The sequence below is a fragment of the Rhinoraja longicauda genome, chromosome 37 (assembly GCF_053455715.1).
Source record: "Rhinoraja longicauda isolate Sanriku21f chromosome 37, sRhiLon1.1, whole genome shotgun sequence".
Taxonomy (NCBI): domain Eukaryota; kingdom Metazoa; phylum Chordata; class Chondrichthyes; order Rajiformes; family Arhynchobatidae; genus Rhinoraja; species Rhinoraja longicauda.
The window spans coordinates 9,907,729-9,925,815 of NC_135989.1; the positions used below are offsets into that span (position 1 = coordinate 9,907,729).

Sequence of the window (18,087 nt, forward strand, 5' to 3'; positions counted from 1 at the left end):
CCTCTCAAACAGCCGCAGAGAACAGCTGGATTGTCAGATCAACGTCTTTCTGAATCTAAATCCTGCCTCGTCCGTCTGTACAATTTACCAATCCCCCACCTCCCCTTGTTCACCATCCCCCATCGCTTTGCTCGTCACCCATCAAGAACATTGTTCAGCTTAGTTTAGGTTCAGAGATATAGCGTGGGAAACAGGCCCTTCGCCCACTGAGTGCGCCGACCGGCGATCCCCACACACTTACACCATCCTACACACGAGGAACCATTTACAGATCTTACCGAAGCCAATTAACCTACAAACCTGCAAGTCTTTAGAGTGTGGGAGGAAACACGAGTACCCGGAGAAAACCCACACGGTCACGGGAGGAATGTACAAAATCTGTGCAGACAGCACCCGTAGTTAGAATGGAACCTGGGTCTCCGGCGCTGTGAGGCAGCAACTCTACTGCTGCACCACCACTGCCCTCGGGAGCGGAGGGAGATTGGCGTCGGGGGTGTTCGATAGAGCAGCGGAACAGCCGGGATCTCCCTGTCCCGCCTCAAACTCCTCGTGAACGCTGGGGTTTGTGTGGTGGGGGGAGGGGGGGGAGAGTGGAGCTCATCACGAGAACCAACGGGTAGGGAGTTGAGGGAGGGCAGCTGCTGCAGGAGGGGAGAGGTGGAGAGGAGGTTGTGGGGGGGGGGGGTGGAGAGGAGGTTGGGGGGGAGGGTGGAGAGGAGGTTGGGGGTGGGGGGTGGAGAGGAGGTTGGGGGGGGGGTGGAGAGGAGGTTGTGGGGGTGGAGAGGAGGTTGTGGGGGTGGAGAGGAGGTTGTGGGGGGTGGAGAGAGGTTGGGGGGTTGGAGAGGAGGTTGGGGGTGGGGGGTGGAGAGGAGGTTGGGGGTGGGTGGGTGTGGGAGAGGCCAGGTGGATGACAGTGTGGGAAAGTGGGGAAGTGCCAAGGCTGAGAGCTAACAGCCTTTTCCCATCCCAGGCCACTTGATGAGAACAAGCTGTTGGTCGGCAGGCTAAAGCCTGAGAAATCCGAGCTCGCACACTTTGTCCTGATTTATTACCAGCGATGCTATCACTTAATGTTCTGTTACTGCACTCAAGTCAATACTCCAAGTTCTTTCTTTCCTGGTGGAAAAATGTCTCCTAATATTAATCCCTCTCCCGCAAAGTCACATTTTCTCCCTCCCCATCAACACAGTCATAAGATCACAAGACGTGGAGCAGAATTGGGCCATTCGGTCCATCGAGTTCGCTCTGCTGTTCGATCACGGCTGATCTACTTTTCCCTCATCAACCCTCTCGGGTCACACAGTGTAGAAGATAAGACCAGAAGGAATTTTGTTCGTCTTCGGGTGGTGAATCTGTGGAATTCATTGCCACAGATGTCCGTACAACAGAGATATTTTAAGGCAGAGATAGATTCATGATTAGTGCGGGTGTCAGGGGTTATGGGGAGAAGGCAGGAGAATGGGGTTTGGAGAGATAGATCAGCCATGATTGAGCCATGAGGTCAGCCATGATTGAATGCCAGAGTAGACTTGATGGGCCGAAATGGCCTAATTTTGCTTCTATAGCCTATGAACATATGGACCCCATTCTCCCACCTTCTCTCCGTAATCTTTGATGCCCTTACTAATCAGGAGCCTCTCAATGTCTGCTTTAACAATGCACAATAACTTGGCCTTCACGTTTCCTCCCTTGCTTTGAAATCATCAACAGTTCATAGAGAAGGGGACAGGCCATTTGGCCCCTCTGGTGTAAACCAGCGATTATTTTCACGGGAGGTAGATATCGCTGGTAATGCTTGCATTTGTTTGTCCAACCCTGGTTGCCCCAGGACTGGGAAAGCAGCTGAGCGCCATCCAACACTTGGATCTGGAATCGTATCTAGACTAGACCTGGCGGGGCTGGTCATAGAGCTTGGAAACAGGCCCTCTGGCCCAACTTGGCCATTCCGACCAACATGCCCCATCTACACTAGTCCCACCTACATGCGTTTGACCCATATCCTTCTAAACCTATCCTATCTATATACCCTCTAAATGTTTCTTAATGTTGCGATGGTACCTGCAACAGTACAAAAGGATAGTGGCTTCCTTTCTTGAACGGCACTATCCTAATTTGAGGAAGGACGCCCTTGCTATTGAGGCAGTGCAGCGTAGGTACACGAGGTTAATCCCGGGATGGCGGAACTGTCATATGAGGAAAGATTGGAAAGACTAGGCTTGTATTTACTAGAGGTTTAGAAGGATGAGAGGGGATCTTATAGAGACGTATAAAATTATGAAAGGACTGGACAAGCTAGATGCAGGAAACATGTTCCCAATGTTGCGGGAGTCCAGAACCAGGGGCCACAGTCTAAGAATAAAGTGGAGGTCATTTGAAACTGAGGTGAGAAAAAACGTTTTCACCCAGAGAGTTGTGAAATTGTGGAATTCTCTGCCACAGAGGCAGTGGAGGCCAATCACTGGATGAATTTAAAAGAGAGTTGGATAGAGCTCTTGGGCTAGTGGAATCAAGGGGTATGGGGAGAAGGCAGGCACAGGTTACTGATTGTGGATGATCAGTCATGATCACAATGAAGGGCCAAATGGCTTCCTCCTGCACCTATTTTTCCATTGACCTAAATGGGTTTTTGCAATAATCTGGTAACTCCATAGTTTTTGCACCTGAGGCTAGATTTTTATTGAAATACTCAGATTTATTTTATTGAATTTAAGTTCTCTAGCTGCTGCATGGGATTTGAACCTGGGTTGATGGATGCTAGTCCAGTAACTTAGCAGTAAGAGTGTTCGTGGAGCTGCCGCATGGGATTGGAACCTAGGTTGATGGATGCTAGTCCAGTAACTTAGCAGTAAGAGTGTTCGTGGAGCTGCCGCATGGGATTGGAACCTGGGTTGATGGATGCTAGTCCAGTAACTTAGCAGTAAGAGTGTTCGTGGAGCTGCCGCATGGGATTGGAACCTGGGTTGATGGATGCTAGTCCAGTAACTTAGCAGTAAGAGTGTTCGTGGAGCTACCAAAGTCAGAGGTCCCTGAGTTTTCATTTACGTTTTAATGGCACACACACTGAGAGCAGTCCCTGCTCCAGTTTCCAGGCACTTCTGAGTGGCGCGGTTGGTAGTGTCCTGCCTCACAGTTAGAGATCTCGATTCAATCCTGACCACTAATGCAGTCTATGTGGACCTTACACATTCACCTGGTAACCAAATGTGTTTCAATAGACAACAGGTGCAGGAGTAGGCCATTCGGCCCTTCGTGCCAGCACCGCCATTCACTGTGATCATGGCTGATCATCCACAATCAGTTACCCGTTCCTGCCTTCTCCCCATATCCCTTGACTCCGCTATCTTTAAGAGCTCTATCTAACTCTCTCTTGAAAGCATATTAGCTCTTGCTAATATATTTTGTAATTTTTACTTCTAATTTGAATAGCAAATTGAATAATTTCCATATATAAAAAGTATTCAAACTAATTAGACAATAGACAATAGGTGCAGGAGGAGGACATTCGGCCCTTCGAGCCAGCACCACCATTTTAATGTGATCATGGCTGATCATTCTCAATCAGTACCCCGTTCCTGCCTTCTCCCCATACCCCCTGACTCCGCTATCCTTAAGAGCTCTATCTAGCTCTCTCTTGAATGTATTCAGAGAATTGGCCTCCACTGCCTTCTGAGGCAGAGAATTCCACAGATTCACAACTTTCCTGGGTGAAAAAGTTTTTCCGCATCTCTGTTCTAAATGGCCTACCCCTTATTCTTAAACTGTGGCCCCTGTTTCTTCCAAGTGCTCTGTCTCCTCCCAGATCCAAAGATTGGCCACCATGAATTGCTTCATGAGGTAGTCGAATCCCACGGGATGGAGATGGTGGGGTGGATGGAAATGTTGGGAGAATGTCATAGCATGATTGTAGGACTGGTGCAGATGGATGCTTGATCCCATGGCAACACTGTGACTCGATTGTCATCATGTATTGTCTTTCTGGATTGTCTTGCTGGCTGGATAGCAGGCAACAAAAGCTTTTTACTGTACCTCGGTACACGTGACAATAAACTAACTGAACTGAACTAACTTGGTGCGATGTTTTCTATGCTGTGTGAACCTGGACGAACCATCTCGTCAAGCAACTAATGACACAGACTTCATTTGAATTCTCCACCCAGGAAGAGCTGTGGAAGTTGGATCACTGGGGTATTTAAAGAGAAAATAAGGGAATTGAGGGTGCCAAAAAAATTGGCACAGAAGAGGAGTTGACGATAGGTCAGATCAACCGTGGTAATGCTGAGGGGGTGGGCCAGGTTTGAAGGGCCGAGTGGCCTACTCCAATCTTCGTATGTTATTTGTTTAGCTGTAAGGAGCGGTTGGACAAAGTTGGATTGTTTTTTCTGGAGGGTCAGAGGCTGAGAGGAGATCTGATAGTGTATAAAATAATGAGGCATTGATAGATGGACTGTCAGAAATCTTTTTCCTCAGGTGGGAATACCACTGGTGAGAGGGGGATAAGTTTAACGGAGATGTAAGGGGCAGGTTTTTATTTCACTGAAGTTGGAGGGTGCCTGGTACCCACTGCCAGGGTTGGTGGTGGAGGCATATATGTTAAAGACTTTTGGATAGGCACATGGATATGAATGATAGAGCATTGGGTATTGGGTGTTATCTACATGGATTTTAGTAAAGCATTTAATATAGTCCTCCGTGGTAAGGCAGATCCACAAGATTAAGATGCACTTTTTGATAGAATGAATGAATGAATGAATAGCTTTATTGGCCAAGTATGTGCATATACAAGGAATGTGCCTTGGTGCTCCGCTTACAAATGACAACACAAACATGCAGTTAACAATTAAAGGGCCTGTCCCAGTTACACGATTTTCAAGGCGATTGCCGGCGACTGTCAAAGTCATAGCAGATCGCCAAAATTTTCTTTTACCCTACGACAATGACCACGGCAATGACCACGACAATGACCACGGCAATGACCATGACAATGACCACGGCAATGACCGCGACAATGACCACGGCAATGACCACGACAATGACCACGGCAATGACCACGACAATGACCACGACAATGACCACGGCAATGACCACCACAATGACCACGGCAATGACCACGACAATGACCGCGACAATGACCGCGGCAATGACCGCGACAATGACCGCGGCAATGACCATGGCAATGACCACCACAATGACCATGACAATGACCACGACAATGACCGCGACAATGACCGCCACAATGACCACGACATTGACCACGACAATGCCGAGTCAGGTCGATACAAGTTACTTCTTTTGTGAAACTAGCACCTGGCTTAGAGATTACACCGTCTTCGGAAACATCGCGAAATTCCCACGCTTACCTGACCGTCAAACTGTCGCCTCCAATCTACCTGTCAAATGTCCTGACGGTAAATAAATTGGTTAAACAAAACTCTCTTCTGGTATCTTCAAATGCCTTTTCTTAATTTAATATTACGTGCTTCTAAATGCATCTGCGACAACCTAGCAAACCTAGGGACAGCGTGCGACAGACAGCTCCCGCAATAAGCTACCATACCTGGCGACAAGCCAGCTGTCGCCCAGAAATTTATACCGGGAAAATTTTTCTGTGACGCGTCGAGATCTGCTACGATTCATTGAAGACTCCTCACGATCATGCCCGCGACACCCCGGCAAACGTTCGGCAACAGCCTAGTCGCCGGCAGTCGCCTTAAAATCGCCTAAGTGGGATAGGCCCTTAAGAATAAACCATAAACACATCAAAACAATAAGGATACAACATTACGGTCTAAACATGTGGGTGAAAATAAACCAGAGCAAAAAAGAGACTCCAGACTTTGGTTATTGAGTAGGTTATTGAGGAGATGCAGGGGAGGGAGGGATGGGGATCGGAAGATAGTCGCGGAGATTAGTTAATCTTTGCAACATATTTGGCACAGACATCGTGGGCCGAAGGGCTCTGCTCCTGTGCTGTACTGCTCCATGTGTGGTAAGGAATGGTGTATGCCGGTGTTCACCAAGATAGGCACAAAATGCAGATGTAACTACGAGGCTCAGGCAGCATCTCTGGAGAAAAGCAATGGGCGACGTTTTGGGTTGGAGACTTTGCCTGACCCATTGAGTTACTCTAGCATTGTGTGTCTATCTTCTGTACTGCTCAATGTTCTATATTCTAACAATCTGATGCTGTGATTTTTGTTTGCTGTTTCCAAAGAGCACAACTGAGCTGAAGCCCCCCCTTCTCCTTTCTTTCTTGCTTTGTTCAGGTGTCGGTCTGGTTTTATCGGAAACCTGTGCCAGTTTCCTGATCCTTGCCAAAGGTCACCGTGTTTAAACGGAGGGAATATGTGGCAGCTACTTGTGGGAAGGCACGGCACGATACACCTGCACCTGCACTCGGGGGTTCAGAGGTAAGTCGTGATGCATTGGCCAGATGAACGCCCAGCAGGGCCATTGGGTGAGGCAGAATGGGAGATTGGGTGGGGTGCAATCCTTCAGCATGTGAGGAGGGCACATCGTGGGATGGGCAAGGAGGTGGCACTTCAAACTTCTCCAGTGAAGTCTGAAGAAGGGTCTCGACCCGAAACATCGCCCATTCCTTCTCTCCTGAGATGCTGCCTGTCCTGCTGAGTTAATCCAGCATTTTGTAAATAAATACCTTTGATTTGTACCAGCATCTGCAGTTATTTTCTTATATCTCCAGTGAAGGTGATATTTTAGTTTTTTCAGTTTTAGAGATACAGCGCGGAAACAGGCCCTTTCAGCCCACCGGGTCCGCGCCGCCCAGCAATTCCCCGCGCGTTAACACTCGGGGACAGTTTTTACATTTGCCCAGCCAATTAACCTACAAACCTGTACGACTTTGGAGTGTGGGAGGAAACCGAAGATCTCGGAGGAAACCCACGCAGGTCACGGGGAGAACGTACAAACTCCCATACAGACAGCGCCCGTAGTCGGGATCGAACCCGGGTCTCTGGCAGCAACTCTACCACTGCGCCACCGTGCCGCCCCATAGCTTGGAAGCAGATCACTGGGCAGTTTTCGCAGCACAGGAGGGAACGATGAAATGTGGAAATCAGGGCAGGGCAAGCTATGATAGTCGAGACACAAGGACCTGCAGGTGCTTGAATCTTGAGCATTGGTGGACCTCAGCGGGTCAGGCAGCATCTGCGGAGGGAATGGATGGAAGACCATTCAGGTTGGGAACCAGGATAAGGCTGCCATCATAATGTGTAGGAAGGAACTGCAGGTGCTGGTTTACACCGAAGATAGACAAAAAATGCTGGAGTAACTCAGCAGGTCAGACAGCATCTCTGGAGACAAGGAATTTGTGACGTTTTGAGTCAAGACCCTGGAATAATGGTTGTGCTCCCGTAATATGGACCAGTGAATTAGGAATGGAATACTTTATTGTCACACGTGACTAAGCACAGTGACATTCTTTGCTTGCATACCCAGAGAGTTAAAGGTGGGGAGGGCAATACACAAAGATACTTCAGGATAGGAAAGTCAAAGTATCGAACGGCCAAAAGACTGAGCAAAAAAACAGTGCTGGAGGAACTCAGCGGGTCAGGCAGCATCTGTGTAAGGGATGGACAGGTGATGTTTCAGGTCAGTTCAGTCTGAACACAGGTCCTGACCCGAAACGTCGCCCGTCTATTTCCTCCAGCTCTCTGTGCTTTGTTGGTCTTCATGGATCAGGCAAAGAATCTTGGCAAACACAAGGAAGTGCAGATGCTGGAATCTTGTGTAGAATGCAAAGTGCTGGAGTAACTCAGCGGGCCAGGCAACACCTCTGGAGGACATGGATAAGGGATGTTTCGGCTCGGGACCATTCTTCAGTAGCTTGGCAAAGAAAGTTGGCAAAGCATTGCTCACTGGGCAGGCTTTGATTTCCCCAACTCTCCATTTCCTTTCTGCCACAGCTAAGATCGGGAACTTACACCCAGCACCTACCCAGGCGAGATATCTTAGTGTTACATGCAGCAGATTCAAGAGTTGATTATTACATCTCACGCTCACTCCCCATCTTCGCACTTCAACTCTCTGACCTTGGATGCCCCACACACCAATGTTTTAGCTGCCCAGGTCCAAAACTCTGGAATTCCCACCTTGCTATCCCGTCCCTGTTCGGTCAATTTGCTGGGTAAACCTTATATTGAGTCGTGGTCATTCTGTATAAAGAACATAAACTGGCTCTTTGGCCCACCGTATCTATTAAGTACCTACCATCAAGTACTGATTTACGCTAATCCCATCAATCAGCGTTTGATCCATAGCTTTTTTACACTCTGACACTTCAAATGCTCATCCAGATACTTTTTGAACTGAAAGAAAGGAAGCAGGCCCTTCAGCCCACCAAGTCAATGCTGAGGACCGATCGCCACTCACACTAGATCTAATATCCCACTTTTGTATCCACTTCATATACATTAGTGGCAATTTGAGGCAAGTGAGGGGGAGAAAGCCAGAAGAGAGGTGAGTTGTAAGGAGGAGCATTGTTCTCCAGTGCTGCAATCAGTCTGAAGAAGGGTCTCAACCAGAAATGTCATCTGCCATTCCCTCCATAGATGCTGCCTGTCCTGACCCGCTGAGTTCCTCCAGCACTTTGTGCTTAGGTCTAGATTTACTATCATTACTTTGGAGTAAATGGTAAAGTAACACGATGATGGTCATGTGCAGGAGTAAACCATACTCCACCTAGAACACCATTAGTACCACAGTGGTTGAACACTTTCATTGATACTATTGACCACAATGGCAACTGATCGGGTCCTGGTCAGTGGTCAGTCACCAATGGGCTGGGAGTCGCCTTTGTGCTTGGTGGCTTCACCAGAGCCAAATCAATCTGGGATCCCATTGCCCACTGCCACCTGGTGGGGACAGTTGGAAGTACAAGCATTGAGATTGGCGGCTGGAATGTAGAATGGTCGAAGGATCATGGAAAACCCAAGACACCGTTTGTCCCATTGTGTCCGTAGCAGTTGAAGAAAGCCTCTCAGTACAAGCCCAGCTACAGGCACCAGGTCTGTAGTCCAGCAGATCATGAGACTTCATGCATGCATCTATTGAGCAGCGTAGTGGTGCAACTAGTACAACGGCCAACCCGCAACTCCAGTGACGCGGGTTCAATTCTGATCTCTCCTGCTGTCTGCGAGGACTACGGTTGCCAACTGTCCCCTATTAGTCGGGACATCCCGTATTTCGGGCTAAATTGGTTTGTCTGGTACGGGACCGCCCTTGTCCCATATTAGGCCCGGACGGCGCTGTAGGCCAGGACACTGTAGGCCCTGACATTGTAGGCCCGGACACTGTAGGCCCGGACACTGTAACCCAGGGGCCGCTGTAGTCCTGGACACTGTAGTCCCGGACACTGTACGCCCGGGCGCCACCTAACGGAGGTGGCATAGCAACCCGCCTCCCGGCCTGCGCGGCCACCATTGGTGGAGCGGGAGCACGTGGCCGCTGGCTGGTTGAGGTCACGTGGGGTGCGGGGCGGTGACGTCACCTTTGTCCCTTATTTGGGAGTGAGGAAGTTGGCAACCGTAGCGTGGAGCCTGCACGTTCCCCCTATAACCGGGGAATTCCTCTGGGTTCCCTGATTTCCTCCCTCATCCCAACGCTGTGCATGTTGGTCGGTTAATTAGTTGCTGTAAATGACCCCGAGAGGGCAGGTAAGTGGTAGAATTTGAGGGGAGTGGATGTAAATGTGGTGAGAATAAAATGGGGTGGGTGTACAGGGTGATGGTTGCTTTATGTGGACTCAATGGGCTGAAAGGCCTGTTTCCATGCTGTTTTACTCTGCGATATCCTAATACTTCTGGACTCCTACCAAACTTGCACAGAAAGAATAGTCACTTCAGTGAGGAGTTTGAGTCTTTAAATAAATTACAGGAGGGAAATACTCAGCAGGTCAGACCGCATCTGCGGAGGGAATGGACAGGCAAGAGTACGGGTTGGGACCCTCCTTCAGTCAGACGGAGTAGGGGGAGGAAGCTGGAACAGAGTATTAGGGACGGGACAAAGCCTGCCAAGTGATAGGTGGGTACAAATGAGGAGGGTCGAGGGGAGTTTGGCAGATGGTGACAAATGCTGGAGGTGAAAATGAAACACGGGTCTGATGAGAGACGTTGAGGCATGAGATCTGAGAGGGGCATGGCTGGAAGGGGACAAGGGGGAGGGGAAAAACGGGGGGATTAGAAACGAAATGGAGGACTCTGAGATGAGGGATGAGTGTGCAGTGGAAAGGAAAATAAGAGCGTGCCGGGGTGGTAGTTCTACAGATAACAGGTGACATAGGCATGATCCTGGCTCCAGTGTGATCTATGTGGAGGGTGCATGATCCTGGCTCCAGTGTGATCTATGTGGAGGGTGCATGATCCTGGCTCCAGTGTGATCTATGTGGAGGGTGCATGATCCTGGCTCCAGTGTGATCTACGTGGAGGGTGCATGATCCTGGCCTCCAGTGTGATCTACGTGGAGGGTGCATGATCCTGGCCTCCAGTGTGATCTATGTGGAGGTTGCATGTTCTCACTGTGACTGGTTTCCTCCCACGTCCCAAAGACGTGCGGGTTTCTAGGTTACTTGACTTCTGTTGAGTGCCTCTAGTGGATGTGAAAGAGGGATAACATAGAACTAGTGTTAACGGGTTAACAGCCAGAGACCCGGGTTCGATCCCAACCACCGGTGCTGTCTGTGTGGAGTTTGCACGTTCTCCCCGTAACCGCGTGGGTTTCCACCGGGCGCTCCAGTTTCCTCCCACATCCCAAAGGAGTGCGGGTTTGTTGGGTAATTGGCCCTCTGCAGATAGCCCCTAGTGTGTAGGGAATGCGGGATAACATAGAACTAGTATTAACGCGTGATCGCTGGTCGGCGTGGACTCGGTGGGCTCCAGTGTGCTTGTGAGTGGCAGAGTTTGGGGGGAGTTGATGGGATTTGAGGGGCGTTGATATGGGTGAGTTGCGTTCACTTTGCCATTGCTCACCGGTGAGTGGTGACGTCCTCTCGTTCATCTCCGCAGGAGACGACTGCTCGCAGATCGATGCCTGCGCCGCCAGCCCGTGTGCCAACGGTGCCCGCTGCACCAACTGGAACAACCGCTATAACTGCAGCTGCCCGCCAGGCTACAGCGGCAAGCACTGCCGCACAGACATCGACGAGTGCCGGGCGCCCGACCTCTGCAAGAACGGAGGGGTGTGCGCCAACGCCCCGGGCACCTACCGCTGCCAGTGCCCGCCCGGCTACACCGGGCGCCAGTGCGAGAGCACCTACATCCCCTGCGCCCCCTCGCAGTGCCAGAACGGTGGCACCTGCCGGCAGACTGGTGATCTGACCTACGAGTGCGCCTGCTTGCCAGGTGAGGCTGTTAACCTGTTTAACCCACCAATCTAGTGAGACCGCACCTGGAGTACTGTGTGCAGTTGTACAGGGCCCTAGTGAGACCGCACCTGGAGTACTGTGTGCAGTTGTACCGGGCCCTAGTGAGACCGCACCTGGAGTACTGTGTGCAGTTGTACAGGGCCCTAGTGAGACCGCACCTGGGGTACTGTGTGCAGTTTTGCTCTCCAAATTTGAGGAAGGATATTCTTGCAGCGTAGGTTCACTAGGTTAATTCCCGGAATGGCGGGACTGTCGTATGTTGAAAGACTGGAGCGACTAGGCTTGTATACACTGGAATTTAGAAGGATGAGAAGGGATCTTATCGAAACATATAAGATTATTAAGGGGTTGGACACGTTAGAGGCAGGAAACATGTTCCCAATGTTGGGGGAGTCCAGAACCAGGGACCACAGTTTAAGAATAAGGGGTAGGCCATTTAGAACGGAGATGAGGAAAAACTTTTTCAGTCAGAGAGTTGTAAATCTGTGGAATTCTCTGCCTCAGAAGGCAGTGGAGACCAATTCTCTGAATGCATTCAAGAGAGAGCTAGATAGAGCTCTTAAGGATAGCAGAGTCAGGGAGTATGGGGAGAAGGCAGGAACGGGGTATTGATTGAGAATGATCAGCCATGATCACATTGAATGGTGGTGCTGTCTCGAAGGGCCGAATGGCCTACTCCTGCACCTATGGTCTATTGTCAGTCTGAAAAAAGGGTCTCAACCCGAATCGTCACCCATTCCTTCTCTCTAGAGATGCTGCATGTCCTGCTGTGTTACTCCAGCTGTTTATGTCTTTCTTCGGTTTAAACCAGCATCTGCAGTTCCTTCCTACACTGTTTGCCAGGTAAGGCTGTTAACCTGTTTGCCCACGGTAGAGACATCTTGGCGACTGAGTAACACTCAGTTGCGTATGTAAGGTAAACGCCTTCGTAAGTCATAGTTGCAGAAACACCCCATTCAGCCCCTCGTTTCCACTGTGCCATTCAATCATGGCTGATCTATCTTTCCTTCGCGATCCCATTTTCCTGCCTTCTCCCCATAACCGTTGACATACTTACTCATCGAGAAGCTACAAACCTGCACGTCTTTGGAGTGTGGGAGGAAACTGGAGATCCTGGAGAAAACCCACACGGTCACAAGGAGAACGTACAAACCTCGTCCGTAGTCAGGATGGAACCCGGGTCTCTGACTCTTAGGCAGCAACTCTACCGCTGCGCCACCGTGCTGCCCAGCGATGCACCTGTGAACCATCGAGACAACCCAAAGAGGATGGCTCTTCAGTTTTATTCCTTGGTGGCATCGAGGGCCCCAAAGCTCTCCATATGAACAGGTGCTCATGCCAAGAGGAAGCAAGCCTTCCTGAAGAACTTGAACGTAATTTTGAACCACACCAATGATTAGCAACTAGGCTAATTAGAGGATGAGAGGAGATCTTATCGAAACGTATAAGATTATTAAGGGGTTGGACACGTTAGAGGCAGGAGACATGTTCCCAATGTTGGGGGAGTCCAGAACCAGGGGCCACAGTTTAAGAATAAGGGGTAGGCCATTTAGAACTGAGATGAGGAAAAGCTTTTTCAGTCAGAGAGTTGTGAATCTGTGGAATTCTCTGCCTCAGAAGGCAGTGGAGGCCAATTCTCTGAATGCATTCAAGAGAGAGCTGGATAGAGCTCTTAAGGATAGCGGAGTCAGGGGGTATGGGGAGAAGGCAGGAACGGGGTACTGATTGAGAATGATCAGCCATGATCACATTGAATGGTGGTGCTGGCTTGAAGGACCGAATGGCCTCCTCCTGCACCTATTGTCTATTGTCTATAGGCTGCAACTTGCACATACAATGTTGGGCACTTGGCACAATGCCATTTGCAACAGCAGGCCCTCATTTGGTTTATTTTATCATCCGCAACTTGTACTACAGTAAGGTCAATTAATGAAATTGGCAGTTTGAAACAGTTTAGAAATACCAACAAGGGAAGGCAGTTTGGGTAAAAACATGGAACAGCAGACGCTGATTTACCAAGGGAAGACAGTAAATGCTGGAGTAACGCAGCGGGTCAGGCAGTATCTCTGGAGAACATGGTTAGGTGTCGTTTCAGGTCGGGACCCTTCTTTAGACCGAGGCAGTTTTAGAGCACGAGTAGGAAGGAACTGCAGATACTGGCTTACACCGAAGATAGACACAAAATGGTGGAGTAACTCAGCGGGACAGGCAGCATCTCTGGAGAGAAGGAATGGGTGAGGTTTCGGGTGGTACGCTTTCTCGGACTGCAAGATTGACATCCCTAAATGTCCTTTATAACTATTTATGGGATGAGTTTTGATCTATGGGGCCACACAAGCACCAATCAGTGGACATGAAAAGCCACAAACATTTGGCTGCTTTAAACCAAGGCAATGAGGTCAGAAGGATGAGGCAGCATTGCGGTCAAACAGGAAACATGTGAGCAAAGTCAAATACCGTTGCTTTTAGAGGTTACAAGTTCATATTGTCTTACTTTTCCCATATTTTTTTAAAAGCAAGAGACCACTTAGCAATTCGTCATTGCTTCCTGAATGACCGGAGGGGGATATTTATGGCGGATTCATTTCATGACCGGGAGGAAAAGTTTTTCTATGGGGCAGGAAGTAATTGGAAGGATTTCACGTCAATTGGACTGAATTAGTGAAGACGGCGGAGTGCCTGGCTCAGGGAGTGAGTGGCCCAGGCAGGCGATGCTGGGCTGACCGCCTTTCTCAAGGCACCTGGCTCGAGTGTGCCAACTATCTCACTCCCGCTCCCGCTCCACCAATGGCGGCCTCCCGGGCTGGGAAGCAGGTTGCTAAGCAACCTCCGTTAGGCGACGCAAGGGCCTCCGGACCTAGACTGTCTGGAGCTAAAATGTCGGAAACTTAGAATGTCCGGGCCTACAGCGTCAGGGCCTACAGCATCGGGGCCTACAGCGTCGGGGCCTACAGCGTCCGGGCCTACAGCGCCCCCTGGGCCTAATATGGGTCAAGGGCGGTCCCGTACGGGACAAACCAGTTTAGCCCAAAATACGGGATGTCCCGGCTAATACGGGACATTTAGCAACCCTGCCTGGCTCTGTCCTCAGCCACTGTCTGCAGCTTACAGCATATGCACGGTTGTGACACCCATTACGATACATCACAGTGGTGCAGCAGGTAGAGCAGCTGCCTCACAGCGCCGGAGAGCCAGTTTCTGACCCCCGCTGCTGTCTGTGGGGAGTCTGCATGTTCTCCCGTGACCACGTGGGTTTCCTCCAGGTTTTCCAATTCCCTGCTACATCCCAAAGGATGTGCAGGTTGATAGTTTAATTGGATGTTGTAAATTGCCTCCTAGTGTGTAAGTAAGTGGTAGAATCAGGGGGCAATTGATAACAATGTAGAGAGAGTAAAATATGGATTGGATTAATGTAGAATTAGTGTAAATGGATGGATGGATGGTTGGGGTTCAGTGTGGACTTAGGGGGCCATAGGACATGTTTCCATTTTGAATTTGTTTGTCTGTCTATCTCGATGAGTAGGGTTTAGGGTTTGTCTTGGTCTTGATGTGGATAAGAAGGAAAGGATCTTTCCTCTTGCAAGAGAATCCAGAACATGGAGCCACTTTACAAGTAAAGGGGTTGCCTTTATTTCTTAGATACAAAATGTCAGAGTAACTCACCAGGTCAGGTAGCATCTCTGGAGAATATGGATGGATAAGATTTTGGGTTGGGACCTCCAGAGTATTTCTTCTTCATTCTGACATTAAGGAAAGCCATTCAGCCCATTAAATCTATGCTAGCTCAGCTCAATCCCACCAATCAGACATTATTTCCCTGTAATCTAGTCACTCTCTCGTGCCCATCAGGGATGGCACAGTGCATCAGCTGGTGGAGCTGCTGCCTAAATGTTCCTGCTATCCTGACCTTCGGTGCTGTCTGTGTGGAGTTTACACGCCCTTCCGTGTGACCATGGGGGTTTCCTCTGGGTGCTGTTATCAGGCAACTGAACCATCCTCTCAACAACTAGAGAGCAGTCCTGAACTACCATCTACCTCATTTGGAGACCCTATCTTTGATTGGACTTTACTGCCTTTATCTTGCACTAAACGTTATTCACGTTATTCCCTTTATCATGTGTCTGCACACTGTGGACGGCTCGATTGCAATCATGTGTTGTCTTTCTGCTGACTGGTTGGCATGCAGCAAAAGCTTTTCACTGTACCTCGGTACACGTGACAATAAACTGAACTCAAACTCCGATTTCCTCATCCCCAAAAATGTGCAGGTTTGTAGGTTAATTGAACATTTATGTTATCGTGCTATTGTTTTTAGTGATCCTTATTTTCTTTCGTTTCTCATTAGGTTTTGAAGGGCAGAACTGTGAGATTAACATTGACGATTGCCCCAAGCACAACTGCAGGCACGGCGGAACCTGTATAGATGGGGTAAACACCTACAATTGCCAGTGCACACCTGAATGGACAGGTATGTCAGCGTTAGTAAGAACTAGACCAAGTGGACTTGGTGGGTCCAAATATCCCCTGCATTGGTGCAGCACCCCCTCCTCCCCTCTCCCCCCTCTCCCCCTCCCCTTCACCCCATCCCTCCCTCTCCCTCCCCTCCCCTCTCCCCCCTCTCCCCCTCCCCTTCACCCCATCCCTCCCTCTCCCTCCCCTCCCCTCTCCCCCCTCTCCCCCTCCCCTTCACCCCATCCCTCCCTCTCCCTCCCCTCCCCTCTCCCCCCTCTCCCCCTCCCCTTCACCCCATCCAGGAGTGGCGGCGCTCCTTCACCGGACCCTCTGACACCTTCCCCCTCACCGCGCTCCCGCTCCCGCTCCCGCTCTCACCCGCTGTTCCCTCTACCCCGACTCTCTCCTCTCTCTCTCTCCCCTCCCTCTCTCTCTCTCTCTCTCTCTCTCTCTCTCTCTCCTCCCCCCCCCCGGGGTGAGCGGCAGTGGCGAGGAGGGGAGTTTCCTTGGGCTTGTTGTTTGCGAGGGGGCGCTGCGATCTCTCGCCTTGTCCCGGCTCTGGGTCGGTGGCGATCCGCTCTCCGGCCAACCTTCGCCGGCAGCTTCTGCCTCCAGTCCCCGCCGCCTAAGAGCTTGCTACGGGCCGGATAAAATCCCGTGGTGGCCCGCGGGCCATAGTTCGGAGATCCCTGTTTTGGTGTGATACATCCCAGAAATTCTGACTGAAGTGCACGTTCGGTCTGTGACCCTGTGTGGGCTCCTGTCCCCCCCAGGCCAGTTCTGCACCGAGGACGTGGACGAGTGCCACCTGCAGCCCAACGCGTGCCACAACGGCGGCACCTGCGTCAACGCGCTCGGCGGCCACTCCTGCGTCTGTGTCAACGGCTGGACCGGCGACGACTGCAGCGAGAACATCGACGACTGCGCCACCGCCGTCTGCTTCCACGGTGCCACCTGCCACGACCGCGTGGCTTCCTTCTTCTGCCAGTGCCCTTCCGGGAGGACAGGTAACGGTTTAACCCCGCGCCCACCGTCCACAACACTGATTGGCAACACTGGTTGCAACAGCAGAATTAGGCCATTCGGCCCATCGAGTCTACTCCGCCATTCAATCATGGCTGATCTATCTTTCCCTCTCAACCCCATTCTCCTGCCTTCTCCCCATAACCCCTGACACCCGTACTAATCAAGTATCGGTCAATCTCCACCTTAAAGGTATCCATTGACTTGGCCCCACAGCCGTCTGTGGCAATGAATTCCACAGGTTCACCACCCTCTGACTAAAGAAATTCCTCCTCATCTCCTTCCTAAAAGTACGTCCTTTTATTCTGAGTCTGTGCCCTCTGGTCCTAGACTCTCCCACTAGTGGAAACATCCTCTACACATCTACTCTATCCAGGCCCTTCACCTTTTGGTCATTTCCCCCCCTCATCCTTCTAAACTCCAGCGTGTACAGGTCCAGAGCCATCAAACACTCATCCTATGTTAACCCACTTATTCCAGGGATCATTCGTAAACCTTCAGAATTAAAGGACGTTCTTTTAGGAAGGAGATGAGGAGAAACTTCTTTAGTCAGAGGGTGGTGAATCTGTGGAATTCTTTGCGGAGACCAAGTCAATGGATATTTTTAAGGCAGAGATGGATAGATTCTTGATTAGTACAGGTGTTAGTTATGGGGAGAAGGCAGGAGAATGGGGTTAGGAGGGAGAGATAGATCAGCCATGATTGAATGGCGGAGTAGAGTTGATCGGCCGAATGGCCTAATTCTACTCCTATTCCTTATCACCTTATGACCTCCCCTGGGCCCTCTCCAGAGCCAGGACATCCCTTCTCAGGTATGGGGCCCAAAACCGCTCACAATGCACCAAATGCAGTCTGACTGGTGCCTTATAAAGTGTAAGAAAATAACTCCAGATGCTGGTACAAATGGAAGGTATTTATTCACAAAATGCTGGGGTAACTCAGCAGGTCAGGCAGCATCTCAGGAGAGAAGGAATGGGTGACGTTTTCGGGTCGAGACCCTTCTTCAGACTGATGTCAGGGGGGGCGGGACAAAGGAAGGATATAGGTGGAGACAGGAAGATAGAGGGAGATCTCCCCAGATGCTGAGTGATCCACTGAGACCAGTCTGAAGAAGGGTCTCGACCCGAAACGTCACCCATTCCTTCTCTCCTGAGCTGCTGCCTGACCTGCTGAGTTACCCCAGCATTTTGTGAATAGGTGCCTTATATAGCCTCAGCATTACATCCCTGTTTTTA

At 50.3% G+C, this 18,087-nt stretch overlaps 1 protein-coding gene across 1 annotated transcript in view; it reads left to right on the forward strand.

The window, feature by feature from the left end:
- The window catches only part of LOC144610705 (uncharacterized), a 197,394-nt gene that overhangs the window by 86,205 nt on the left and 93,102 nt on the right, over nucleotides 1-18,087 (forward strand). Inside the window, 5 exon segments of the mRNA XM_078429606.1 lie at nucleotides 6,264-6,336; nucleotides 6,338-6,407; nucleotides 11,019-11,354; nucleotides 15,723-15,845; nucleotides 16,603-16,836. Coding sequence (XP_078285732.1) covers nucleotides 6,264-6,336; nucleotides 6,338-6,407; nucleotides 11,019-11,354; nucleotides 15,723-15,845; nucleotides 16,603-16,836 — 836 coding nt within the window.